Source organism: Athene noctua, chromosome 25, assembly GCF_965140245.1.
Source record: "Athene noctua chromosome 25, bAthNoc1.hap1.1, whole genome shotgun sequence".
NCBI classification, from domain to species: domain Eukaryota; kingdom Metazoa; phylum Chordata; class Aves; order Strigiformes; family Strigidae; genus Athene; species Athene noctua.
In genome coordinates this window covers 2822024-2849634 of record NC_134061.1, presented here as the reverse complement: position 1 = coordinate 2849634, position 27611 = coordinate 2822024, and the positions used below count along the sequence as shown (strand labels likewise).

The 27611-nt window shown below is 41.0% G+C and overlaps 1 protein-coding gene across 2 annotated transcripts; it reads left to right on the top strand.

Annotated features, from left to right (window-relative positions):
• Nucleotides 1-49: 49 nt before the first annotated feature.
• Nucleotides 50-26469, top strand: ZNF652 (zinc finger protein 652). 2 transcript variants are annotated; one of them, XM_074926598.1, is made up of 6 exons: nt 50-361; nt 16479-17627; nt 21077-21224; nt 21524-21639; nt 22913-23057; nt 23513-26469. In XM_074926598.1, exons 2-6 carry the CDS (start codon nt 16719-16721, stop codon nt 24025-24027), a joined length of 1833 nt encoding a protein of 610 aa, XP_074782699.1. In that variant the 5' UTR covers nt 50-361; nt 16479-16718; the 3' UTR covers nt 24028-26469. The 2 variants fall into 2 exon arrangements, with proteins under 2 accessions (XP_074782699.1, XP_074782700.1); XM_074926599.1 differs by lacking the exon at nt 50-361 and adding an exon at nt 913-1015.
• The last annotated feature ends 1142 nt before the right edge of the window (nt 26470-27611 follow it).

Sequence of the window (27611 nt, the reverse complement as noted above, 5' to 3'; positions counted from 1 at the left end):
GACACACACACACACACACACACACACGCGCGCGCGCGCGTGCGCGCGGCGGAGTCGCGAGACTGGCTGCGGCGGCCACGTAGCGCTGCGGCGGCGGCTGAGGGGAGCGGGAGCCGCGTCCGCCGAGCGGCGGCGGGGCCTGGGCCTGAGCCTCAGCCCGAGGCAGCGGCTACTCGAGCGCCGCCGCGGCGGCGGCTGAGGGGGCCGAGCGGAGGGAGAGAGAGGGAGGGCCCCGGCCGCCCTGCCCTCCGCCCTCCCGCCTCGCCTCCTCCACCCGCCCTCCGCCGCCTCGCCTGTGCCCCCCTCCCCTCGCCGCCCGGCATGGAAGGCGGCGGGGGCGGCCCTGAGGGGATCGGCCTGGGTGAGTGTGGGCCGCCCGCTGGGCTTGGGGATCCCCCTTCCCCCTTCTCCTCGGGCCTGGCGGCAGCCGCCGAGCAGCGCTAGGCCCAGCCCGGGGGTGGCTGACGGAGGGAGCGGGGTAGAGCCGCCTCCCGGCCTGGAAGGGAGCGGGGCTGGCGAAGGGGGGGAAACGCCGTCCCCGGCCTGCAGCCCCAGGGGGGAGCAGGGTGCGGGCAGGGCACTCCCCGGGCGGAGGGGGCGTGCAGCCAGGGCAGCCCCCCGCGGGAGGAGGAGGAGGAGGAATGCTGCCGGAGGGCCGGGGGGATCTGCCCTGGCTGCTGCACCCCGCTGGGAGGGGGCTGTGCCACCTGCCCGGGGGGAGGGGAGGGAAGGTGAGTTGCACGAAGCAAGTGGGGCGGGAGGTTGGGGGGGGGGAATTTCTTGCTGCATTTGGCTGTGCTGGAACTGCCTTTCCACACCTCTCTTCGCTTTCTGCCTTTGCTTTCCAGCCCCCTCCCGCGGAGTGGTGGCATGGAGGTGTGGGGGCCGCTGGCAGCCCTCTCCTTCCTCCTTGTCACTTGCTAATTGTGCAGCCACGACGGTGCACGGTCCGCGATTGTTAGGAGGGAACGCGGTTCTTAAATGCACTCGCTTCTGGGACTGGAGTTGTCATTGGGTAGGTGAGGAAACGAAATGTTACCTTTTACCATTGCGGGTTCTGGGTCTAGGTGTGTGAAGGGAAAGCTCAGATGTAAAATCAGATGTTTTCTCTCTTCCTCAGTCTTTTGCTTAGGTAGCTTCCCCTTCTCTTTGCTCTCAGGACATATGTTGTGGTATGTGCGCTCCAGGATTTTGGTTTTTGTTTTGATTTGTAACTGTCTTCTGTGCAACTTTCGGTCCTGTCGATGTCTTGGTACAGGTAGTGTTAGAATGAAGAGGTACGCTTCAGGATAGTCTGTCTCTTTGGTCTTAATAGTATTATGTAAGTCTCTTTCTTTAATCACGACAGAGTTTTGGCATCTGGTGCAGTAGAAGTGATTTAAGTCAAAGCGAGGGAAGTACTGTAGACATAAAGGATGTGAGGAATGTGCATTTTTATCTTTTCAGGGGATGACCTGAGCTGTATTGTTCTGGGAATGGCAACTGGCACATGCTTTGTTGACAGTGGTGTATGCGCGGTGAATCAAGAGAATGATGGTGGGGTATGTGTGTGCGCGCTGAATAAAGGAGATGTAATGTGTGAGCATTGATTTGTGAAGGATGGTCTGGTGCACCTTGATTTCCCACCGTGCTGATTGACTGCAGCTTGATTGTTCGCATGTGGAAGTTGGGTGCTCTGCCTTTTGGGGGTATCTGGTGTGAATTAACAAAATGCATTTTTATAGATGAAGGGCTCTGGACACTGGTGGTGTTAAAAGGGCTGTGGAGTTGCAAAATGTCATTGAAAACGATCTGGTATTTTATGGTAACAGATCTTTTACATCCTTGATATGGGTCTGGTGTTCTCATCGGTTCCTATTTGAAACCCCTTTACATTCTACCTGCGTGTAGGATGCGTTTTCTTCTGCTTTATAGAGATTAATCAAGCACTTGCAGTATGGTTGTTGTGTTGAATGAATGAAGAGCCCCATTCCTGCCCCAGGCAGCCAACACTTAAATTTAGATGTTGATAATAAAGTTGAGATAGAGTAAACGCACGGTGTAAATGTGTAGTTAAGGGATAGAAATTTTGAAAGCTTTTTCAGAGAGTGTGTGTTTGAAAGGAAATAATGAAGGCTTTTTATTTTTCTAACTAAGCAATTGTGTTTAATAGGATGTCAGAGACTTAAGATTTTATTTATAATGTTATCTAGTATTTGGTGACTAGTATTTATAGCTACTTAAGATTTAGTTGCTGTAATTGAGATTTGGGGAGATCAGTAAATGCTTTGTGGCTTACCATCTGTAATATTTATAAAAAACCCTTTCAAATATTTACATGATCAAAAGAGACTGGCATTATACACTATTGTGAATTTGTTTTAAAGGACTTAATTGATTATATTATTTCCCCTCATCTAATACTGATAGAGGAAGCCTTTAACTGATGTTTTCTGGCGAGTAAATCCTTCAGCAGTTTTGTAGGAATGGTTAGGTGTATATATATAGGGAGGGTAAATTATAAAAGCAGTTTGTCTGGTTCTGTTGCAAATGTAAGATATTGGGATGTTCTGTTTTTATTCTCTTTGCCAGAATCATAGAATCTGGAAATTTCATCAGATGGTATTGCAGAGATGGGATTTCATCTAAAGGTGGAAAGTCTTTACATGTACAAGAAATTTCTTGTAGGTCAAACATACTTTTTCTGGTGTCATACCACCTAAAGCATGAGATGGCCATGTGTGAAACGGGAGGAGTCCTTAGAGCGTTAAATAGATATTTTCAGTAAACAAGATCCCATCTCCCAGCCTTGATCTCCTGTGTAGTATCAGCGCTCATGGAAGAGTGGTGTGCCGACAGCATATCTGAGATGGGCACAGGTATACTTGTGGTGATTACAAAACTACATGTCATCAGTGACCTATTTCTCTGTGGCACACTATAATATGCCTTATCAAAAAATAAATTTCTTTCTAACCCCACAAAAAAGAGAGACATAATTGGAAGGAAGTACCAACCAATTGAGAAGATTGATATGTTCTCTAACAACCTGATTATGTGGATTATTACTGTATTAAAATATTTTATAACCATTCTCTTACTTGGTTAAATTCCTACAGCACAGAACAGCTGATCTCTTAATGTATTCTGCTGTGAAACAGCTCTCTCCCGACAAGATTCTGATCTTAGCTTCTAAATGGAAGATGAAGTAAATTTTAAATAAAGTAATTCTGTTTTTTAAAACCCTCTTAATTCACATTTTGCTAAATACGTGCTATTTGTCTTTTCAGAACCTTAGAATACCAACATTTTGGGTTTTTTTCCTCCGCAATAGTCAGAAAAAAATGTGGATTTTTATGTGGAGGTCATTTTATTATCCTGAAGTTATACACTTTAAATATTAATGCAGTCAGTGTGAGATACTGTCTACCGTTGACATCACCGTATAATGTCTTGACCTTCCTTAAGCTGAGGAAGCATGCCTGAATTATTTCAGTGTTTTACAGTAAGAATGTGAAGGTTTTAACCTGTTCTTTCTGTGTATTGGAATGCCTAATTTCCAGCTGTTTCTATTGTAAATACGAGGCTTACATATTTTTAAAACTTCGCGATAAATATTGTATCAAAATTCTAAATAATTTTAACGTAAAAGGATGTTTTGTGTAGAAGTGACAAATTTTATGCCTTTAAGAATATTTTAATTAAAATATTTGTCCTTGAAGGTGCAAACTCTGTTTAAACACATACCCTTATAATTGAGTAAGTGTGAGGAAAATTATATAGTCTTGGGTCTTTGCAGGATCTTAATTTTCAGTATTTTGGAAAGTGGGTGGGGTTTGCTTAGAACTCTTTTAAGTAGAATTCATGCAGCTCTCGTAACTACTGAAAGCATAACAGACAGACTTTACTAGTTCAGTTGAAACATTTGTTAGAACCTGAACTTTTAGTATCCAACTTCCAAGTTACCTTTGCAAATGCTTAACTTTCCAAGGGATCTTAAATTGGTGAGTTTTAGGTTGCTCCTTCCTCCCGAAAAACAATTGCATAGGGAGTGAAACTGGCTGTAGCTCTGGTGCCAGCAGCTTAAACTCATTAACACAAGCAGCTTGCATTAGTTTCCTTGACACTTTCAGACACCCTTCCCTGAGGAGGTTTCAGACTAGTAGTTTTCACTCCAGAGAAACATTTAGCTATGCTAAGCAACTACCAGCACTTTATGCTGTATTGCTCTCCTGTCTCTGTATTTTTTAAGTTTTGAAATTTGATTCTTTCACTGGAAAAGTGATTTTAGGAGTGTAATATGAAAGGCTAGCTTGCTTGAAGATAGGTTACTGGAATTAGGATCTAATATTAACACTTGAGACAAAACCTGTTAAGCCAATTTCATTCTGTCCCAGGTACTAAAGACAACTGAACAGAAAGTTTTTCAGCTGGAATTTTTGAGGAATATTTGTGCTACCGCTGCGAAAACAGATGGCTTGGTAGGATAAGGTAGTAGAGCTTTTCCTTTTTTTACAAGCAGAAAGTTGTATACTTTAAAATTTACAGACAACCATCCATTGATCCACATACCTTCTTTTATGGGAATATTGTACACAAAAAGTTGCAAATATTTGAGTTGGAGCATAGCTGAATCTTGCAGGTGCAGAAAGCTTACTAGAACTTTGCTTTTCCTATGGCTGACTAGTCTCATGGAAGACAGTAAAAATCTGTTCTGAACTCCCCAGTTGCTTGCGGGTCATGCTTATTTAAGCCTTTTTAGTGCTTATGTGATGAAAAGGGAATTATGGAATGTATCGTAATAGTGCTGTCTGAAGACAAATTACATACAGTGACAACTGTGAATTTTAATGGTAGAAGGCAGATTATTTCTAACGAAAAGCCTGATTGCTGTTGGTGTCCAGTATCCCAACACGTAGTTGGTACTGTCAACTAGCTGTGTCACTGTAATATTTTGGGACATTTGCTGAACAGGAGTATTTCTGGTTTGTGATTGATGCAGATACTCTTTGCTACATATGTTTTCAAGCAGCAGCTTCTCCTTCCTGCTCATACTTCTGTAGCTTTTCTGGTTCCATCCCTTCTAACAAATTACACTGTTTCCTACAGGGATGGGGAGCTCTATCCTTAATTCTGGTAAATATCCCTTTTTTTCTTTTTCAGGCTAGCAAATTTGAGGTGCTACTAACAAATGGTGGGGTCAGACGCATTGTTGTTTCTCAGTAGATTTTGTATGCTTTCTCTCACTGTAGTAAATTCCCCAAGTTCCCCGTTAAGTGACATGCACTGTGCTTAGATTTCCTGTGTTTTAAACTGCACGTCACTTTGAGGCACTTGTGCAGGGATAGGTGTTTAATGCGGTGACACCAGCGTGCTTGACATTGTGAAAACACAACTTGTGGTATATAGATGTGGCTTCAGAAGTCTTTAGCAGGGACAGAAACACATCCTAATGAATCTTTATCGCCTGTGTCATGTAATAGTAAAAATGGCTGCTGAGAATCTCTCGTTTGCTTTATTGTAATGTGCATGTCTTGAATCGTTCATTTCACACTTAGTAGCTGCAGGACAAAATCTATTAGACTGAAATGCCATGCTGACTGCAGTTTAAAGGCCTGGGAAAAATAATGTCCTGAATGTAATTGCAACTTTTTACCAGGCAGTTTTGTTTTAACACATACCTGCTTGCGCTTTTCTTCTTTCACTTGTCCTTTCTAAATTCATTCCAATAATTCTGTTTTCCTGTTTGGTGTCCCCTCACCTTACTCTTTATTTATTACACTGTTTTCTACTGCCTGTTTTAAACTTGTTTCTTAAACTAGTCTATTTTATTTTCCCTCACTTAGATTTTCAGAGCTTTTCCTCTAACCTGCGGATTTCTTGATGAAGGATCCCACCTTCTACTTATCTTTGGTAAATCACCTAGCCCACTTATGGCACTATAAAATCGTTTGAAATAATCTTTCCTGTGCACAACCACCTTATATTATCCCACACTCCAAGCACTGTAAATTCAGACAATAAGATGAAGTTATTTATCCTTGCTGTCAGTGGACACCTCACCCTCCCTTTGCACAAATCAACCTCAGTCTTACTGAGATTCTTACTGAGATGCTATTCCCTCTCTTGCTTAGGAAGTTAAGTAACTTGTTGTTCCTTTTTGCTAAGAAGGAAAAGAAATGTTTTGAGGTTTGGTTGTTTGGTTTTTTTTTTCCAAGTGTTATCCCTCTCATCCTGAAACTTGCTGGCTGCTGTAAAGACATCATCTCATTGCTGAGATTGGAATTTGTGTGCCACTGAGTAGGTTCTGAGGTGGTTTGCGTGATACTTGGTTCAGACCTTTGCCAAGATGTGGATTTGACTTGAAGCCTATAACTCTGCTGCTGTACTTAAAGATAAATCTGTGGGTTTAGATCGTAACATGTCAGTGAGGAGAGAAAACTCATATCTAAGAATATTTTTGTAATCATTAGGAAGTTATTTTTAGATGAAAGCATGAGCGATGTTCAAAGGCTGAAGTAGTTTGAGAAAAATTCCTGTTTCCTACAGGTTCTTGAAATTTTTTTTTTTCCCCAGCTTCAATTCTTAAGCATCATCCTCAGATTTTTTTCTACAAATTTCTTACTGTACTTCTGATTCTCTTCTTACCTTGGTATTTTATGGAAGGTGAAAGCCAGATTGCACCTGTAGGACAAATTGATTATTTCAGGAAGCAAACTCTCCTAATGGATGGTAATATTCATGAAGTTGCACGGTGAGCTGGTTCAGAGAACTAATCCAGCTGAAAATTTATCCCAAGGAATGGTTATTTTCCTGGCAGACCGATTTCCCAAGGCATCCTGCCTTGCAACAATAAGAATGCCGGTGTTGGCATATAAATAGGGAAGGAGTGTACTGCCTCCTTTGGCAGCCACACAGACTTAGATCAGATTAAAATGAACAAGTAAGTTTGGTCTTAACTGATAATAGTCCTCGCTTTGCCCAGAAGGAAATTTAAATACAAGTGGACATAAGATGTCTGTAGCTGCATAATGAATTAGAGGAAAAAACTGGGAATAAAATCCACTGTATCGGTGGGAAGAGTATGTGTGCTTGAGAATGGCAACTGTAAAACATGTGAGGGTTGAAGTGAACTGCTGCTGTGGTACGGTTTGTGTTTTGGTCACACACAGAATTGCTGAAGAGCTTTGTGTCTCCGTGTCTTTTAAGTCTGGTAACCTCAGGGAGAGCACTGAATGTAGTTTCTACTTGCAAAGGCAGCGTGTGCAAATCGGGAGTTCTGCTGAAGTATCGTGGCTTGGTTAGCATTTCTTGGAAGCTGATAAATTTGTGTATTGTTCGGTGTGCTTTGTTAAATTATGTAAATATTATAAAAGAGAGACGATCTGTTTTCCCAAAAGTTTACACTGTACATCTAAAACAAACTAGTTTCAGAAGATTCAGTAGCTCAAAACAAGACAGTAATTAGTGGTGGAAGATAACCATACCGAATGTTATTCAGGGCTTACAGGAGCGTTGTGACATTGTGCAAGAAGAAACACTTACAATGGTATAGTTTTGGTATTGACACATTTAGACTTTGTCAACACTAGATTACTTAAACTTCTGCTGGTGATTTGTGCTTGCATGAGCACACACACACATACCATCTTTGTATGAACCACAGGGTTAGCCAGGCTTGATCTGAGTAGTGTTTGGTGATTCAGTAGTCAAAACGCTGCTAGAAGTTATAAAACTGAAGCTCTGAAGGTGAATGCAGGTGTGTTTTTTGTGGGCAGTTTGAAAGGGAGATACTTAAGAGAAGCCCGGGTAAGGGGAAAAAAGGCAAAGCTTCTCGTGGTAGTTCTCCATCAGCCCAGCTTTTACCAGTATTTATGCAGCATCTCCCAGAGTGGTGAGTCATGCTCCTAGCTAGTGCATCTGCCGCTGTGCAGGGGACAGTTGTGCAGCTGCTGCAAGCTTTTTTTTTTTTGTTGCTATGGAGGTTTTTACAAACTTGTTGCTGGTTTCAAAGTCAAAATTATCTAGTGTGTAAAGAGCTCTAAATGAAAAATGGAGAGGATTTTAAACCTATCCGTAAGCACATTCCAATGATGTGAGAAGAACAAACTTTATTTTGGAGAGATCAGATTCACACTTCATGAAGCCAAAGAAGATTTTGCTATTTAAATCTTCTTTTTTTTTTTCTACTACATACCACTCTCAGCAATGTTCCAAAATATTTAGCAGGATTTTTTTTTTTAAGATAAACTGGTAGACTGGAAATGAATCAAAATGTTTTTTAAAAACTACATTAAACTGACTGATGGACTCCAAGTGTGTGTGTAACATCATGCTCTCAGCTCAGATGAGATTATTTTAAATGTTTCGTTATTAAAGTGCAAGAGATAAATCATACAGGAGCACATTATGTGCTGTGATTGTGTGGTACAGGCTGGTCAACAAAAACCTGTAAGCAAATAAGTAAATCTGAGAATTTTCTTAAACTGAACCCTTCTGCAAAAAAATACAAAACTTGATTGTTACCTCCATTCTACATATTGCAAAGGTCTTCTTTAGGACTTGCTAGGAGAGGAGGTAAATCTCTTCTGGATACAAAAGTTTATTATTTCTTGCCAAGTTAGTGCTGTCAGTTTAAACCTAGGAAAAACACTTTTCTTCCAGAATAAACGTCCAGGTGGAAGTTTACCTGTCAGCTTTACTCTGGGGACAGACCATTTACATTTTTTTTTTTTGGTCTCTCTCAATTGATCTCCATCTACATATTCAAAGACGCAGATACACATCTAGTGCTGCTTTCTCTACTCCTCTCTGGGAGGAAAAACGCTGACTTTGGGAAACAGAAGTACAGGTCTTGATGATAGATTTCCTTTCTGTATTCCAGCGGCTTTGTGTGTAGCCTGTATTGTTAGTGAAATCATTGGCAATCTTAAACAAGTTAGTGATATTTAATAAGGACTGTCATCATTGGCATCTATTAATAACAATGGATGGTTTAAAATCTTTAACAGTTTTTCCTAGTCTTCAAGGTATGTGAGCAGATAGTGATGAAAGCGAGAGGTTTTAAAGCGAAAAGGAATCAAACTAGGCGTAAAAAGTGATTTGGAACAGAGTAGGCTAATGAGTGAAACAGTTGCCCTTCAGTATCATAGCAGTGGGTTGTTTTGAACTTCTGGCACATATTTTGATGACTATACAAATTTGAAGGAACAGATAATCTGTTAATGTGGTTATAGAAAGCTTTTTTTGCTTCATATGTGTGTCTTCAAATTATCAGACAATTACAGAAAAGTAATGGATGTGAAAGGTGTATACATGAGGATGACTACCAGGTAGTCGTAACTACCTGGGTTTGTTTTAATCTGGCTTTCGGGGTTTTTTTTTTGCATTGAAAGATACAGATAAAACACAGCAATGGATTTGAAACGAGGAAGTATTCAGTCACAGGTGTTTAATTTTTATATTTTTAAGTAGTAGAAAGGGCTTAGACTTCCAGTTTGAACGTATATCACGGCGTACTAGAACTTCTTTAAAAATGGTTTTGCCTAGTAAAAGAAAAATGTTGAGGTTTATGGCTGTCGTATCTAAAACTAGTGCATAGCCAATAAAAAGCCTTCAGTTTATTGCAAAAGCTGAGGGATTATAATGCTGCTGAATTCTGAAATGGCAACCTCTTAAACTATTTTCTGTGGAGATAATGCTTGAAAAAATTCCAGATTCACAGTTCTGGAAATCACTGGTTTGAAAGCCTTTGTCCCTCAAACCAGATTTCTAGATGCAGCCAAATAATTCATCTTAAGAAATGGAAAAAGCCTGAAGATTTTTTTATCGTAGTTTTTATGTTTTAGCTGCAGGACATTATATAAGGCATTTTTCTGGAATTGGAAATATGTTCTGCTTCATTTTCCATTAGGCTGTTAAATACTTAGAGGCAAATAGCCAGCTCCATACAGTGAAAATATGTTGCCTGCTGAGTTAGCAAGATACCTATCAAAGATTATTTTAGGAATGGTCGAAAAAAACTGGGAGATGGGACAGTCTAGATGCTGTACTGCATCTTCAGGCATTCATATACCACCCCGTCGAACATACTTCTGCCCAGACCTTTACTTCGAGAATTGGACAGTATTGATTCACTCTCCAGTCTTTTGTTTCCCTGCCAAGACTCCCTGCAATACTTTCAGTTACTGCCAGCGTTGTTGATTTTTTATGATGTGCGTGTCGGTTTGCTTAGTTGTACCAAGACTAATCCGTTTGAGACAGAGATGCCCAAATATGTGACATCGCTTTAATTTCACCAAAACACAAGCCACTGTGCCACACACCATTTTGTGTCTCGTCTTTTAGATGAGTTGATGGGAAAATCTGTTTCAAGTGAATTCTGAGCTTGCAGTGAAAAGAAGAACGTTATGATTTTTCTGTTTTTCACAGAACAGTCCCAGGAATTGCGAATGCAGTATTTCTGAATATCCTCTTGGTAATGTTACACCGTATTCCCAAAGTCTGGCAGCTACACAAAATTGCCCTTGTGATAACGGTAGACAGGATTATTGTTCCTTCCTTTTCTCTGTAGCTCTGCTAAGCGTGAACCCATTACTGATACCATCTCTTAGGTAGGTGTTAAAAGCTGTCCCTTGATGTCTAGTAGATGACAGAATAGATCGTTAGTCGCAGTCAAGTCTTTATTTTGCATTTACATGGGCAAAGGCAGGCTTGAGTACTTACCCATAGAAATGCAAAATCTGTGAGGATGTGCTGACTGTGGCTCTGTCTTGAGATAAAACTTACCACTTAAGAACATATTTTCAGGTTTTTGCATATAAAGCAGCTGAGATGCACAAGAAAGGAGTGATTGTACGATGATATAAATAATTCCCTCTTGTGTTATAGGCCTGATTACTATCCGCTGACATGATGTAACTTGTACCAGATGTGTTTTCCCACTAACTGGGAATTGCTGTGCCTGTGCACTATTCTGTTTCATGCACCTGTTCTTCAAACTGTGCAAGTATATTGAAACTATTTTTTTTTTTTGTGCTCTAAAATATTGCTAATGTATTGAACTGTAGGCGACTAGATCATTTTAATCAAACGCCCTGTATTTTCACATTGCAGTCTCTAGGCATGTTTTGCTCATATGCTATTCGCATTAGCTGAGGATTTCATAGAGTTGCAGTGAGAAAGCATTACTGGTTTGTTATTTTTTTAGGAAATATACTGCAAAACTCTGCACTGGGCAGCATACTTAAAGCTAAATTGTATCTGTGCAATGAAAATTGTATTTTTCTGATGCATTTTCTTGTATTTCTGCCCTGTCTGTGGGCTTGAAATTGATTAATGGGCAACACTGATTGCTATTAACAGAAACATCACACTTCTTTACCTGTACACTTACCAGAATGGTTCATTTGCTTGTCAGCCTCTCAAAATAAACACGTGCCAGTTTATCATCGTTCTAATACTTCTGTATCCAAATAATGTGATTAGTAAGTGTGAAAGCGTTTTAACTTAAAATGGCACTGCTCTTTTGAAAGGGTTGAGCTACACTTGCAGTCTGAATTCACATAGGTTTTAGCTGTACTAGAAATTTCTACCTGATGAGTAAAAAGGAAGCAGGGAAGCTGGCTGGCACTCTGGTTTTGGTTAGAAATTTGGGTGGTAGCCAGACTGCAACGTGTCCCAGGTTTAGCCTAACGTTGGAACTTTATTTAATTAATCCCTCCAACCTGCAACCACTGTCTTCTGTTCTGAGGGTAGTTTCTTCAACAACTCCTTGGCCTAGTTTGAAATTGGTACATTATCTTAAATAATGTAAATTATTTATTGATGTACGTGGTTGTTTTCCCCACTCATAAACTGCGTGCAAATCTGGTTGCCGCAGGACTCGATGGAGCTGCTGGATTGTAGCTTCCAACCAAAAGGCATCCAGGATTCTTAAAAACCTCAGATTGTTGATGCATATGCAAAATGGCATTGCCTTTAATCATAACATGGTTATAATCTTTTTCTTAACTTTTACTTTCTCTAACTGTACTTTGAGAAAAGTCTTGTTTTAGGGAAAAGGAAAATTCAGATTTCAAGGTACTCAAACTTTTCCCTTGAAGTTAGTTTTCTATATAGTGGGCCATATACTGAAATGGCAGAATGGACAACCTGTCCATGCCCCACAACACCTCTTAATTGTATCCATTAAAAAGCTGCTGTTGAGCTGACATCTACCTGCCTTTAAGCTGAAAAGGGGAAGAAAAATAAGTTTTGGAGGTTGTCTCGCATGAAATTACAGGTCTTGTGTTGTAAAGGAAGTGTGCAGATTATTTGTGATGCTTGTATAAGGTGTGTGGTATTTCTGTGCTGCAGGGTTAACTGGGGCTCAGGTTCCCCCACGTGTTAGGTGCTGTATACTTTTGGAGGAATAATTTTGTCTTGGTGTCTTGTGAGCTATAATAAGGTTGTGAGCACTTCTTACTGTACCAAGCTGGAAGTGAAATCTAGTAAACAGAAACAAAAAAAAAAAGAGTATTCTGTTCCTGTCTTGAAAGGCTGTGTTATAACAAAGATAGAATCTAATGGCTGGCTAATAAATGAATGCATTTTTAATGTTTGGACATTGACTATCGCAATATCTTTTTTTCATAGTACTCACTTTTTGTGCATGAAATAGGTGAGCTGCAGGAAAGCCCCAATCTCTTACTCTTCCTCCTCTTTTTCCTTATGGTGTGTGTAAAACTTCTGTGGCAAATGCACTGATTTGTGAATTGCAGAATGGGTAATTTTATTTTTTTTTTAAAGGAATTTTTTGGTCCTTAATGGCTATCTTGGAAGAATGGTGTTTCCCCTCACTTCCAGATGTTAACAAAGTCATAAATCGATACAGTGCTGTCTTTGTGTCTGTAGACAAATCACCCTTGTGCCTGCAGTGCTTCTAGACTTGCCAACCTACAGCAAAGTGAAATTAGACCAGCATCTGTCAATTTTCAGAGCTAATATTGATAACTTTGCTATGGGCAGCAATTAAACTGGTTACAAAAAATAAATAAATAAATAAAATTAGGCCACTATCACACTGACCAGGAGTGGCAGGGTCATCGCTGGTTGTGGAGTGCCCCGAAGTGCCTCTTCTGTCCTTTCATGGGAGGCACCAGAAACATCCAGGCAGGAAGAATGAGCAGTTAAGTGTTACATCTGTGGAGCTGGCAGCCCCTCTGCATGGCAGGCGAACAGCTGGAGGCCACGCAGGGTCAGTGGCTCACAGGGAGCCTTGATCGGCAGAAATGACTCTGCAGCCGCTTCACTTACTACAAAAGCTGGGAGAAGTAGTGTTTTTCTTTACGTGAGTGTCTGCTTCTGGTGGATGCTGGCCAGAAGTCAAATCGTAAGGCCTTGGCACAGGTTAGACAAAAATATGAGATAGCCAGACTGTCAGACTGGTCCCTTTCTGAGGGCAAACTAAGGACACGTAATTTAAAGTCGTTAACCTGAACACCTTGCACTTGGTCTGTGCTGATTTCAGGGCATCTGTTGAGCCATAGTTGGGGCAGGTAATTGTGCTAGCAGTCTCTGTTATAAATTGTTCTAATTTTAGTACAGATAATGTGAAGAAAGGCGGGTTTGGGGTTTTTTTAGAAGTAGCAGAAGCATTGTAAGAAGTGTTGCTCCCACATACACATGCTTCCTCCACCTACACGTTTGTCTGCAAGTTGTTTGTACTTTTTTCTGGGTTTGAACTTTTAATATTTGTAGGCTTGCAAACCTGTCTTGTATGATCTTTGATTGCTAAGGGTTGCATGCACCTCAGGTTCATTCTGTGCTTGTAATACAGTTATTCCTCAGTTTATGTCTAGATAGGCTGCTTCAAAAATTGCTTTGAAGCTGTGTGTCCTTTTTACATTTTAATCAGAACCTGTGTTGCTCCCTTTTGTAGTATGGCTGAAATTCATTTTGTGAGCCCAAGCTGTTTTAGCAGCTTTGAAAAAAAAGTGGATTTACCTTTAAAAAGGAAAAAAAATATGCAAAAATAAAAACACCCAAATGCTGCTTTCTTACATTTGGGATTAGAAATTTAAGGAAAAAAAAGACTCTTCTATTGAAATATTTCGGGCAGTATTTAAACTATCGTGGCAGAACTGTCAGTAGTCTAGTAATGCGTTGATGGCATTAAGTGTATAAGGAGAGCTTTGCTTTACCAGCTGTTTGACTGTTAAATAATGTTGTTCGAAAGTTGCGGGTCCCTTGAGGGTAGCAGGCGGTGTATTCAAAGTGAAAGTAGGTTACTGATTCTGCAGAGTGAAGTGGTTTTAAGACCAAATAGCTTTGATAACTCAGAAAAAGCCCCTTTGTTGTTTTTATTTGAAGTGGTACTGTGTTCGTACAAAGTGGTTTATTATACAGAATATTCCTTAAATGAACAGAGGTGAAATGATGGCAGGATATGTAAAGAGAATATTTTGACATTCAGTAAATGGGGGGCGGTGGTAAAGCTTCCTTTTCATGACAAGCGTTTTGCTTTTCCTGGCTATCTAGCAGCAGCATTCTGATAGCCTTCCTGATTTACTTGTGCAACTTGAGATGCTTAATACGCTGAGGAAATAATCGGGTATCATTTTCTACATGACATAGTGATTTTTCTGAGCTTCTGAATAATTCATTAAATTTTGTTAAAGGAAAAGCTAAACTAGATTTCATCATGCCCACTGCTTTCTAAGGGCCTTGCTTGGGTATAGGGTTGTTACCTTTGGCTTGCAATCACAACCAGTTTATTTTATTATTTACTAGCTTTTCCATCTCAATATTACTTGTGATCACAAGCCAATGTTAACAGCCCATCTCCGTGTATTTCCTGGCCCAGCTGGGTCTTGGCGCTCCTCTTCCTGCCTCACCTCTGGAGCTGGGAAGCTGGGACCTGTCAGGCATCTTCAGGGCACTTTTTGAGTCCATTTGGAAATACCAGAGAACCCTACCGGTTTAAAGTTAATTAAAACAGATTTTTGAAATCAGATGACTGATTATCAGTCAGTTGCTTTCCCCGGTGTGTCACTTCACAGAGATTGTAGGGCACAGTTCAGTCTTCTTTATTATTCAAACCACCAAGACCATTGTTGGGTTCATCTCCTGTTCAATTAAATTCACTTCAAAGGGGGAAATTTCTGGTGGAAGAGTGAAATAGAAACTAATAATACATAAATTGTGTCAAAACATGTTTGGATGGAAGTTATTGCATTTGTAGTGTGGAGAGTATTTTAACTCAGTATGACGTGGAAGGAAATTTATCATAAAAATACATGTCTGTCATACTGCCTTAGGTTGGTTGTTTTTTATTGTTCCAAGAATACTACTAATAAAAATGGCCGTATGATTCTGCGAAATCCGAGCGTTTTATACCTGTCTGCTAGACTTAGCCCAAACTTATAGCCTTGAGGAAATTTTCACATTCTGATAGCAGGGATCCAGTTTTCTTCATATTTAGCTGCTCAATCCATCTGTTTTCTGTTAGGGCCCTTCTCTGTCCTCTAGTCCTGGGATGTCTCTTAGGCTCTGTCCATCCTTCTTCTCTTCTGCACCCTCGCAGGTTTAGCTCTGAGGATGCTGTTTGGTCAGGAGTTCCAATGTATTTCTGATTTGATCTTCACAGCCGAAAATCCTGGCTTGATGTTGCAATACTGTGCTAGCAAAATGTAATTTTCCTGGTGGAAAATAGATGTGAGAGCATGATTACTTGTATTCATTAGGGATCACGTGGCATTTTTTGCAAGAGGAAGTAACAGTGTTCTGGTCAAATTCCAACTTGGATAACTGCAAGTGAAATTTAGATGGGCAAATGTCATATTGTTTGGCTACCGCACTGAGGAATAAGTAGCTGGGGGAAGGGAGAATGAGACAAAAGAATAAGTGCCTTAATTTAAGAGGCAGTATGAGGGATCTCTGAGGTGGAAACACGCAGTGGACACGGTGTTCTTAATCTGATTTAGTGCTGCAAGTTGAAAATGTCTCCATTGAAATTCTTCATGCGTATCTACATTAATGGAATGTTTTGGGGTATAATATGTCCCCTTTCTGGGTAAGGATGGACCGGCTCCCTTTGAGAGATGCAGGAGAAGAAGCATTTCTGTGTAGGTATCACCTCGCTTGATGAGAGGTGGATGGGAGTAGGGCAGAGTCTTGAGGCCATCAGTGCTCCCGAGAGTCCAGCAGAAACACAGACCAGCATCCTGGCCCGGTATTGAGGCGTGATCTTTGGCAGGCAGAGAATATTCCCTGCCTTGATTTCCATATCTCTGGAGTCTCGTACCAGTTCTGATCCCCACAGAAGGCACACGTCTTTGTACCTAACTGCTCGTTTTGCTTGAGACAGTGCTATAGGACAACACCCCCAGCAGATACAGCTCATAGATAATACACCCTGGGCTTTATCCCAGTTGTACAAACTCAAACCAGAAGAATTTGCTGATGATTTTAGTGATTTATTTTTTAATTGACTTTGTTTTCTCTGTTGTCTTTTATAGATAAAATGCTCAACGGTTCCTTGGCAACTTTCTCCAGAAGAATAATTACTACTGCTCTGCTCTTGCCATAATACCAGCATTCTGTGACCTACACATCAGTGCTAAACACCAGCAGAAAATCGTATTTTGTTCATTCTGTGTAGATGGAAAAGGCATCGGTCTTGAAAGCCCATCCTGATTTAAAGCTGCTTACTTGGTTTTTCTGGGATTAAAGGTGCTCAATGAATCAGGGCCCCCCAAATGAGTCAAACAGCCAATTCTTGCCAACAGTTGGTTGAAAACTGTGCCGCTCATGTAGCAGGGATGGCGCAAGAGGACAGTCGCCGTGGTCAAGTGCCACCCACGTTTTATCATGGTGCCAGCCAGGAACTTGATCTGTCCACCAAAGTGTACAAGAGAGAGTCAGGAAGTCCTTACTCTGTGTTGGTGGACAGCAAAATGAGTAAACCACATCTCCATGAAAGAGAGGAGCAACCATATTTCAGGGAGAACAGAACGGTAGGAGAGGTCCGGGCTGTGAAAGAAGATAGAGAAAACTCTGACGACTCTGAGGAGGAAGAGGAGGAGGAAGATGAAGTGACTTACAAAAGGGAGCAGATTATAGTAGAGGTAAACCTTAACAACCAAACATTAAATGTATCAAAAGGGGAGAAGGGTGTCCCCTCCCAGTCCAAAGAGACTGCTGTTCTTAAGACCAGCAGTGAGGAAGAGGAGGGTGACAGTGGGGAAGAGGCCACTGAAGACAGTGATGATTATGAGGAAAATGAGAGGCAGAAGAAAAAAGAGAAAAGAGTGGAAAAAGTTAGTGTTGCACAAAGGAGAACAAGGAGAGCTGCATCTGCTGCAGCAGCCACAACTTCCCCATCACCCAGAACTACAAGGGGTCGTAGAAAGAGTGTGGAGCCCCCCAAGCGTAAGAAGAAAGCTGCAAAGGAGCCCAAGGCACCTGTGCAGAAATCAAAGTGTGAAGAGAAGGAGACTTTAACCTGTGAGAAGTGCCCCAGGGTGTTTAACACACGCTGGTACCTGGAGAAGCACATGAACGTCACTCACAGGCGCATGCAGATCTGCGACAAATGTGGGAAGAAATTTGTTCTAGAAAGTGAGCTGTCCCTTCACCAGCAAACAGACTGTGAAAAAAATATCCAGGTAGGTTTGCTCACCTGCTTGCCAGATTTCCATACCTTCTGTCGTGCCCTGGATACAGCTAGTGGACACTTCAGAGGGGGAAATCTTTTGCGCAGACCAGGTTCTGACCGAGACCTTGTCTCTACGTATCAACGCTTTGGTGTCTTCCAAAAGAAGTAAATTGCAGGGAACAGAGTGTACAACTGACATCTGCTTTAGCAGAGTTACTCTAGTATTTAACTACAAGTTGGGGAAAACGCAAAGCTACTTAAACAAATGTCAGACTCAAGAGTAACTGGCCTGAAAACAAGTGCATTTGCAGTGAACTACTTTGACAGGATAAACCCTCCTTCATCAGGTGCTGAGCACCTGCAGCTATCGCTAGCTTTAAAGTTCAAAGTGTTTCAGTGTCCTGAAAGTCAGTCACAGAGTGTGTCCAGGTAAGGTTTCAAGGCAGAATGGAATTACGGCACTTTGCTGGTGTTGGAATCAGAAATCTGTGAAATACCTGAGAGGCAAGCAGGTGAGAAAGAAACTAGTGAAGTCAGGATTTGAACTTGTATTAAAATGTAATTTTTTCTAAAATCCTACTGAGATAATTACATACAGGTAATTTTACAGTAGTGTTCTGGTATGCTTATGGAAGTGTCTGAATTCGGTGACTAAATTTGTTCATGAGCCTGCCCTTTTCCCAGTGTAAAAAGCTCAGCAAACCTCACTGATAATATAAAGATCTCTGATCTTTCTGACCAAAAGATTTGCAGCTTTTAATTTTCTACAACAATGGAAGCCTGTGTTGTAACAGAACCATTTTAAAGTTTAAGTTGTGGAAAGAGCTTCAGAGTTTCTGATTCATCTGTGGTTTGTACTTTGCTCATAGGCATCTGTGTTCTCATGTAACTGGGGGCACTGTTGTTTTATCTGGCAATTCAAATGTGCTTTTTTTTTGTCTTGTAAAACTAGGCACAGTGTTGCCACCTACTTCTGAAATAATCCCCCTGCCAGCATAAAGCAGATCGAGTTAAACTTTTGTGCAGCTGTAATGTTGAGAGCTCTCAGGGCAAAAAGTTTTTTCTCTGTCCAGTGAGTTTTACCAGAAAGATGGAAGATTTTTTTTGTTTGTTTGTTTGCTTAAATGCTAAACTGAATTGGTATTCAATTCCCACTGTGTGGGAGACAGATGAAATATTTATTGCAGTTTCTCTTTGCTGTCTCACATGCAGCTCTATATAACACTGATATTCCTTATGTTTCAGCTCGTAAGAGGAAGACTGAAGGAAGGAGTATAAGATAATGAGTCTTGAGTATAGTTAGTAAAATACATAAACATTTCAGTATGTCCTTGCAGTTTTTGAAATAAATACTTCCAAAAGTGCAGTGTAGCACAAAACATATAAATGTCAATTTAAGGAGTGCCCTGTCATCCAGGTGGCTCGTTCACAAATCTTTTGATTTTAGACAGGAATTCCTGAATAGTTTGAACGTGTGGTATGGAATGGAGAAGTATCCTGTAATCTGTGCACACACATGCTTCTGAGGGGTTACATTCCTGTGTCCAAATGTGATAGGAAAATAAGAAACTGTAGATACTGTATTTTATATCTAGTACCAGAAGAATCAGGTCCAGAAACTTTCCCAAATATTTCCAGTGCCAGAAGCACTGCTAGTCACCTTCAAGTTCTCAGTGTAAGCATATATTCAACAATTTTTTTTTATTTTTTTTTTGTCTGTCCTAACATTTGGAATGTGTTTCACAGCTGCCTGCTAATTTGTTTTTATTACACTTGGCAAAAGGAGTAAGGGGATATGAAAGTTTTACATTAATGTAGGGTTTAATATGTCAAGGGGGATATGGAGTTTTGTCTAGTAGGAAGAAAACTGTTTCATTATCTAAGTGGTAATTGAACTGATAAACATGGCTGGCTCCTTTCTATATTTTTCATCTAAGTGATGGAATATATCTGTTTTTCCAGGTAATTTCTGGGTTTCATCCTCTCAAAATTAGCACCTTCACAGAATTTCTGTTGTCACCTTAGACCCTCTGTGTAGTAGCTCTCAGTATTCCAAATTACTTGCTGCTGATCATCAATTAAATTGTAGACCGACCTCTTCAGGAGCTCGCTTAAATCAGAGGATTTTTTTTAATAATTTCTTAGCATTGCTTTACTCTCTAGGGTGTTTTTTTTCCCCCAAGGGCTACAGTTTGTTCCTCACATGCCTCCAAGTAGGTACTTTTGGAAGCAGAGGCTCTTCTTGGAGGCAGCGTGGTGAGCGGTGTACCAGTTTCCAAGCCTGCAGAGATTCAAGCACCGTGGAAGCGGCGTAACTTGTCTGTGCAGAGAAGAAACAACTCGAGTTTGCAGAAGGCATGGTATTTGCTAGTTCTGCAGTGAAGAGCATACAGCCCTTCTTACTTTGAGGGAAGGAGGGTAAGAAAAATGGAGGCAGAGAAATGGAGATGTACCAAAAACCCCAAACACGTCAACAGCTAGCAAAAAATAACAAGCCACAATTCCTTCCTCTTTACTTCAAAGATGAAAATTACTTGGTATCGTCACGTTTGTGTCTGCTATCAAGTTTTACAATTAAGGTTGTTCTGGAATTTTCAAAACTGCACAAGGATTTTTATTTTTTTAATCTAGTCTTTAGCAAGAACTAACTATTGGGGAAAAAGGAGATGCATGAAAGCCTGTGGATCCTGCTCATCGCCAACTTTCTGGACATTTCACGGTAGTTGTGGGAAGAGATTAAAACATTGTTCGCATATTGTCATTTTACACCTACAGTGCTACTGATACGTATACATGAAGACTCAGAACGTGACAGATGGAGGTGACAACTTGCTTTGCTGTATGAGCTGTCTACCAGACCGTCCACACGGTCAAGAGCTGCAAAATGGATGCCGTCTTCTGTACAGAGCTAAAAGGATGAGAGAGCTTTGACTAGTTCACAGGCTGTTAGACCTGGAGTTTGAGGGGTCCCAGCGCTCCTGCGAAAGCCGGGGCTGGACGTGCAGATGGCTTTAGCACAACTCGGTGGTGTTGGCCTCCTCCACCTCTGTTGGCTTCTTCCCACACCAGAGGTTTGGATTCTTCCCGCACCAGCCGCATCAGTGCCCGTGAAGTTGTCTTCTCTGTGTCAGCTCCTTGAGGGCTGCATTCAGCTATATATGCTGTTGTGTTTTGGAAATCAGTTAGTGCAGTGGCTGTGGTGCTCGTCAGGTGGCACCGAAATGCAGTGTGTTAACATCCTCCCTAATCCTGCTTGGTCTGGCTATTTTTAGTGTCATTGTTTCAAGTGTGAAACAGTAAATGTAAGCTGAAGTATGGTCTGAGACAGCATACAGCATTTTGACTTGTTCTGGGCTTCTTTTTTTTCACGCAAGAGGAAGATGCGGGGCTTAACTCCACAAACTTGAGTCACTGAATCTTTCTAATTTAAACTTCCTTCTATTTATCCCATTCATTCAGTGCGTTTCCTGTAATAAATCATTCAAGAAGCTCTGGTCCCTCCATGAACATACCAAGATTGTCCACGGATATGCAGAAAAGAAATTCTCTTGTGAGATTTGCGAAAAAAAGTTTTACACCATGGCCCACGTGCGGAAACATATGGTTGGTGAGTTATTGATCCGTCGCTTCTGTTGGTTCTGCCTCATAATGTGTCTTTGTGATTCTCATAACTGCTGTTTTGAGGAGAAAAATGAGGCAAATTCAGTTCTCTGAGCTTTATCCTTAGCAAAAAGTACAAACCCATAGTACCAGGCAGCAAGCAAAATATGTATGTGTGTATGTCTCTGTATATAATTCTAAGCTGTTCAGTAGTAATCATTGTCCTGCTCACAGCTGGAGAAAAGAATTGGTTTAAAGAACTGTTTGCATCTGAATGACCTTCTCTTATGTACTGTTGTGTTGCAGCACACACAAAGGATATGCCATTTACATGTGAAACCTGTGGAAAATCATTCAAACGCAGTATGTCTCTCAAAGTACATTCCCTACAGCATTCTGGAGAGAAACCTTTCAGATGTGAGGTGAGGCAGTAGCTGTTAGTGTGTTTAGATACGGTAGCATAAGGTATAAAATCAGTAACGCTGTCAGTAGGGCATGTAGGTGGAAACTGAATTGACTGACTTGCAAACGAGGTGCAGTTTCATAAAAATTTGGGGAAAATTCTTCTCCATGTGGTGAGCACAGCAGGAGTGCATTAGCAGCAGTTCGAACTGAGATGTATTTGGTTTGCTTTTACTGCTGGCTGTCATGTTTTTCTCAATGAGTACATGGTGCAGCAGGACTTGAATCCCTCGGTGTTCATAGCAAAGCCTGATTCAAATTACATTAATCCTCCCTGTCCTGCCCAGTAACTTGAAACAGATAGAAGTGGCGACAGTGAAAATAAACAAATTATTGCTTGATTTTCGCTTGTGGGAAAAACTGTTGTCCTCGCTGCAAACTATTACCTCCTTGAGATCTGAGACAGTGAATTTGCATTTCTTAAACTGAGTGTGTGTGTTGGGATGGGATGGGGAAGAGTATCTCGCTGATGCATTCTCATGCGTTTGGGATGGTAAGTTTATGCCTGCCCTCGGGAAGGAGGCCATATGGGACAGGCTTACCCAGTCATGTGTCTGGGGCAGTTAATGCCTCAGTTCTCTGATGAAGATGCTTGTGGGTGTCGCAGGATGGAGGCAGAGGGGGTGCAGAGCCCCTCCTGTTTCCAGGTCAGGTCTGGTGGCTCACCCTATCCGCGAAGTGGGGCACAACTCCAGCCAGACACATAGTACTAATGGCGGGAGTGCAGCCAGAGTAGTCTGGGGGTGAGACTCATAGGGAAAGAAATTACCTCATACCAATAAATAATAGCTGGAAAACAGAGTGGCTTGCTGAAAAACAAGGCTGCTGTAGAGCTGCTGTTGGATTTGCTGTGTGAGCAGAGTCCTCTAGTGGAGGCATGCTGTAGTTCAGCAGAGATCGCTGGCAACGCTGCAAAACCTCCAAATGATACCTTAAGCCAACAGAAGCACTTTTCTGTTGGCATAACCGTGTCTCTGCTGGGCCGTGTCAACTAAAGGTTGTGACTGTTCCACGCTCCTTGCCAAGGCTCTTCTGCCAAGAGACTTTTTAGTACAGACCAAATTCTGCTCTCGCTAAATAATCTAAATTCTGCGTTTGTGTGAGGGTCTGTGCGTGTGCTAGTTCAGATATTCTTTATTCCTTTGTGTAGTACGTTTGAGTGCTGTCCCGTGGCTGCCTTGCTTCCTGATGTGTCATGCCTGACTATCATGGGTTGCTGTTTGTCTGTTGCAGAACTGTGATGAGAGGTTTCAGTACAAGTACCAGCTGCGTTCCCACATGAGCATCCACATTGGGCACAAACAGTTCATGTGCCAGTGGTGTGGCAAAGACTTCAACATGAAACAGTACTTTGATGAGCACATGAAAACACACACTGGTAAGAACTTATCAAAGAAAAGAACACAAGTACTTCCAGGACAAAAATGTTCCCATACTTCCAGCTGTATGCCTTTTCCTTGGAATTTGGGATCAAAACTTATCCAACCTAGAAAATCAGACAGGAAAGGTTAATAACTTACTGTTAAATCTAACTGTCTGTTGTAGTCTTGTGATTCACTGGGGGGGAAAAGGAGAGGCTAGGCTTACTTCTTTATTATTTTGGTCTAAAGGAACCCCTTGCCAAAGCCTTGTAAAAGATTGTCTCGTACATCAAAATCCAAAGGTGAGAGAGGATTTCTTAAAGACTGAGGACTTCCATAGAACAGCTGTCTCTTTATTTGCTGAAATTAGCAGTCACAGTAGCTTTTGTAGGAGGCAGTTTGCGTAAGTATGCTGAAGTAAGTATTAGCAGATGTTCTGTGCCTAAATGATTGCCATATCTGTGTTTGGCAGGAGAGAAGCCCTTTATCTGTGAAATCTGTGGGAAGAGCTTCACCAGCCGCCCAAACATGAAGAGACACCGCAGAACTCACACAGGAGAGAAGCCCTACCCATGTGATGTGTGTGGCCAGCGATTTCGCTTCTCCAACATGCTCAAGGCACACAAGGAGAAGTGCTTCCGTGTTACCAGCCCCGTCAACGTGTCAACTGCTGTCCAGATCCCGCTGTCCACGTCTTCTCCTGCCACCACGGTCCCTGCTGTAGTGAACACACCCATCACCCCAACTCCACCTATCAACCTGAACCCAGTGAGCACACTTCCTCCACGCCCCATTCCCCACCCGTATTCACACCTTCACCTACATCCTCATCCTCACCATCCACATCATCTCCCGGTTCCCCCAGTTCCTCACTTACCCCCTCCTCCAGCTCTTTTTAAGAGTGAGCCTTTAAATCACAGAGGCCAGAGTGAGGACAACTTTCTGCGACACCTGGCAGAAAAAACCAGTTCAGCACAGCACCACTAACATCTTTGCTTCCTGCCAGCTATTTTCCCATTTTATGCACATGGAAACATGCCCTCATGGAAGTAGTTGGTGAGGATCTTTGTCTTTTCTCTTAGCCCCAGCAGATGGTCCTAATTTTTCCCTTGAATCAGTTAACAAACAAGGAAATCCTGTTTTGGATCAGCAGTGCTCATTTGAACCTGGGAGCCAACAGGACTTAAACCCAATTTGCTTGCATTTTACTGGTGACTTTTATAAATTTCAGATACTGAGACTTGTGGAATTTTATAATTTCATATCAGCTGATGAGGTATGCTTGCTTTTATATCCTGGACTTCTCCTCAAAGAGGAGATAGGCCTGGTTTTCTTTGTACTAATCGGAAAGGCTGTGAGATTAATACAGAGCATTAATTGTATCACTGTGTATCGTAATGGATTCTTTTCAGCTTTTGGTGCCGGCTATGGAGTGAGCCAGCCACGTATCACAGTATATTTGAGCATTATAAAGAAAGACAAAAAAATTTCTTGTTTGTGTAGCTCTCCTAACACACTCTTTATTTTACTACAGAAATTATTTTAGAGTTTTTTGTATAGACCTATTTAGTAGTCTGTTTCTAAAATGAAATGTATTTCAATAAGCGGTGTAATTTTTTCAGTGTAGCTGGACCTATGTTGTATAATAGATAAATTTTTATAATCATCAAAATGTGATTCTTAAAAGATGCATATAGCTTCTATAGTTAAAGTTATTCTTACAACCATACAACTTAAAAGGTGCTTCAGAGAAGAAAGGAACCCAAGAGGTCTCTGGAAAGGTTGCCTCAAAAGTGATGTTGATTTCAGAACTTTACGTAATTTATTTTAGTAGGAATTTTTTTTTTTTTTTTTTTTAAATCTTAAGTTTCCCTCTTCACAGTTTTTCTTAAGCTTTTTGGACAAGGACGTTGGAATACTGTATTCCTGCTCCACAGGTTTCCTTTAGTTCAGTTGGAGTGAGGTATGAGATGGGTTAGCAAGGGAGCCCCTTACAACGTAGGGACCCACCAGTTCAGGAATAGTCACAAGAGATTTTTATAAATGAGAGATCTGACAGCAGAGAGGAAATCAAGTATCTCAACTCAGCCAAGCATCTTTTCTCTTTATGTAAGAGAGCCAGGTTTAGTGGCTTTTCATGGTATGATTTTTAAGTTGGGGATCATATCAAATGCTGCTCTTCAGATTGCTTTTTGGAATTCCTGGAGTTGTTAGGAGAGGGGAATTAAGTGAGATCATAAATGTGGTATTTCTGACTGGCTGATTGTAAGAGTGAGAAGTTTGAATGAGACAATGGTGTTTCAGTTGCATTGTTAAGAAAATGCTGAGCACTGTATGTACCATGTGAAACTCAATCCCGTAAATGTAATGTGCGTAAAATTATGGGATGATTCCTAGGGGTCGTAGTCAGACTTTGGGCAAATCTAAGTTTTTACAGTTGTAGGATAGGAAACCTTGAATTGTAAGCATGTCACTGTTTCATAATCCTGGGAGGCAATGAGGGGGAAATGACAAGTTAGTGCAGGGATGGTGGGCTGGAATGCCAAATGTATCCGTTTTAACCAGTGAGTAGCTGTTATTTTTTCAGGTTTGTATTTCTCTTCAACTAAAACTAAATATAGCAGCATTATGCAATCTAGGAACTTGTTGCCACCTTCAGTGAAGACAGAGGCCCAAGGCAATGTACTGTAAGTCTTCTTTTCCTTAAAATTCCTACTCTTCTGTGCTGCTTTTTAAATTAAATCCCACCAAACTATACCTCCAGAGATCCTCATAGGCAGATGTCATACTTACTATTCCGCTTGGTAATGAATTGGGCTTTTGTGGCTAATGGGATTAATTTTTTTTTTTCACGATAGCAGAAAAGGTGGATATTCTTCCTAGCGTTACTTCCTCAAGGTTAATGCTGTCAAGCACTGTGTTTTGAAACACCATGTCCTCTGCAGAGCATCAGCTCCTCAGCTGATGTTTTACACCAATTTCTACCACCTAATCATTAATGTTGTTTTTTTCATAACAAGCATAGGAAACTTTAGGAACCAGAAAGGGCAATTTTGGCCCAACAAACTTACTCATTTTTGACTGAGCTGAAACCCCTTCCAGCATTTCTGAAAAATAAACCAATGTTTTTTAAATGTTTTCTCTATAATATTTATATACACCCTCTTACCTTCTAGAAGAAAAAGCCAGTTACGAATTTACACTCATGATGATGACTGTTGTATTTACTGTGGCTGGTCTGCCCTGGAGGTTCTATGCATTCCACGTCACATTTGCAACCTACATTTCTGTTGTGCCACTATTTTATGGTCAGGCCTGTTATTAAATGATTTTTAAATGCTAAGAAATTCTTGGTAAATCAATTGTATTCCAATTTTGCAAAATGATTTTCTTCTCAATAAATTTACAGTATTAGGCTGCTATTCAGAATTCTAAAATCTGGGACAGTTTTTTTCTATTACTTAGTTCAGAGCAACGATACACCTTGTATTTTTTCCTTCTGAGACATATGAACTTCCTTTCTGTGGAAGAAGATTAAACTATCTAACCCGCTTGTCATAATGTGACATGATGTCAACAGATTCTCCTCATTTTCTGGGACAAACGTACCAAAAACTGACATACTGGTCCAAAAGTGTTGCAGTATAATATCTTGCAAAGTACCTATTTCAGCAAGAAAAGGAAAATGAGCGTTGAAAAAAAGCGGGAAATTCAAGGTTGAGATTTGCTGTGGCTTCTCACTTCTGCTTAGATTTGCATTGCTGTGCAGACCTTCTACAGTATTTGTGCAACACGAAGGAATGTATTCAGGTGTGTCCACTACTTCCTGGTTACGTTGACAAACTAAGCATAAAGTTTTCTATCAGCTTTACTGTATTTAGTAGGTTATGGGGTTGGTTTGTCTTGCTAAAATGCTTCCTTCAAGAAGAGCAAAGACAAATTATACCAACTTCGGGTTTGGTTTGAATGTTTCTGAAAAGTGGGGCTAAATTATCTTTTTTTTTTTCCCTCTCCCCCAAAACAACCTACACCCTAAGGCAAAGTTTGACTGAATTTTTAACATTGCATTTTTAAGGGGGGAGATTCAACAGAATTAACACACAATCAGGAGGTCAGCTTTCTAAGCAGTTTAAAGGACAGTATCTTTTCTGGAAAACTTTAAACTTCTAGTCCACCGGACAGTGCCTTATCCTTACTAAAGGCATCAGCTGTGTGATCTTGTTTGTTATGTATTATCTCAGACTAACGTATCTATCTGGATAAAGGTGTGGTGATTTATTTGTTTTGTATTGTCATGCCTGCCTGAATTATTGACTCTCCTATTTACACAGCTCGGATACTTCTTAGATGGCCTAATTTGTATTGCTGCTCACATCAAAAGTTACTGTCGCCCACCTTGTGTTCCCAACTAAATCTTAAAATCGTGGAATTCTGAAAGAGCCCTTGGAGCTGAATTTAGGCCGTTATCACTGGGAAATTAGTTATATCTCAACAATGCAGCCTGTCTGGATGTTTTGTCTTTGCCCTGTTGTGTCTCTTGAGCATGTAATAGCTCTTTTCAATTCGTTGAG

Excerpts from the sequence above, each read along its gene's own strand:
- ZNF652 (XM_074926598.1), top strand. The coding sequence starts at position 16,719 with ATGAGTCAAACAGCCAATTCTTGCCAACAGTTGGTTGAAAACTGTGCC. Across the intron at positions 21,225-21,523 it reads CGTGCGGAAACATATGGTTG|CACACACAAAGGATATGCCA; the intron begins GTGAGTTATTGA and ends GTTGTGTTGCAG. Across the intron at positions 21,640-22,912 it reads AGAAACCTTTCAGATGTGAG|AACTGTGATGAGAGGTTTCA; the intron begins GTGAGGCAGTAG and ends TGTCTGTTGCAG.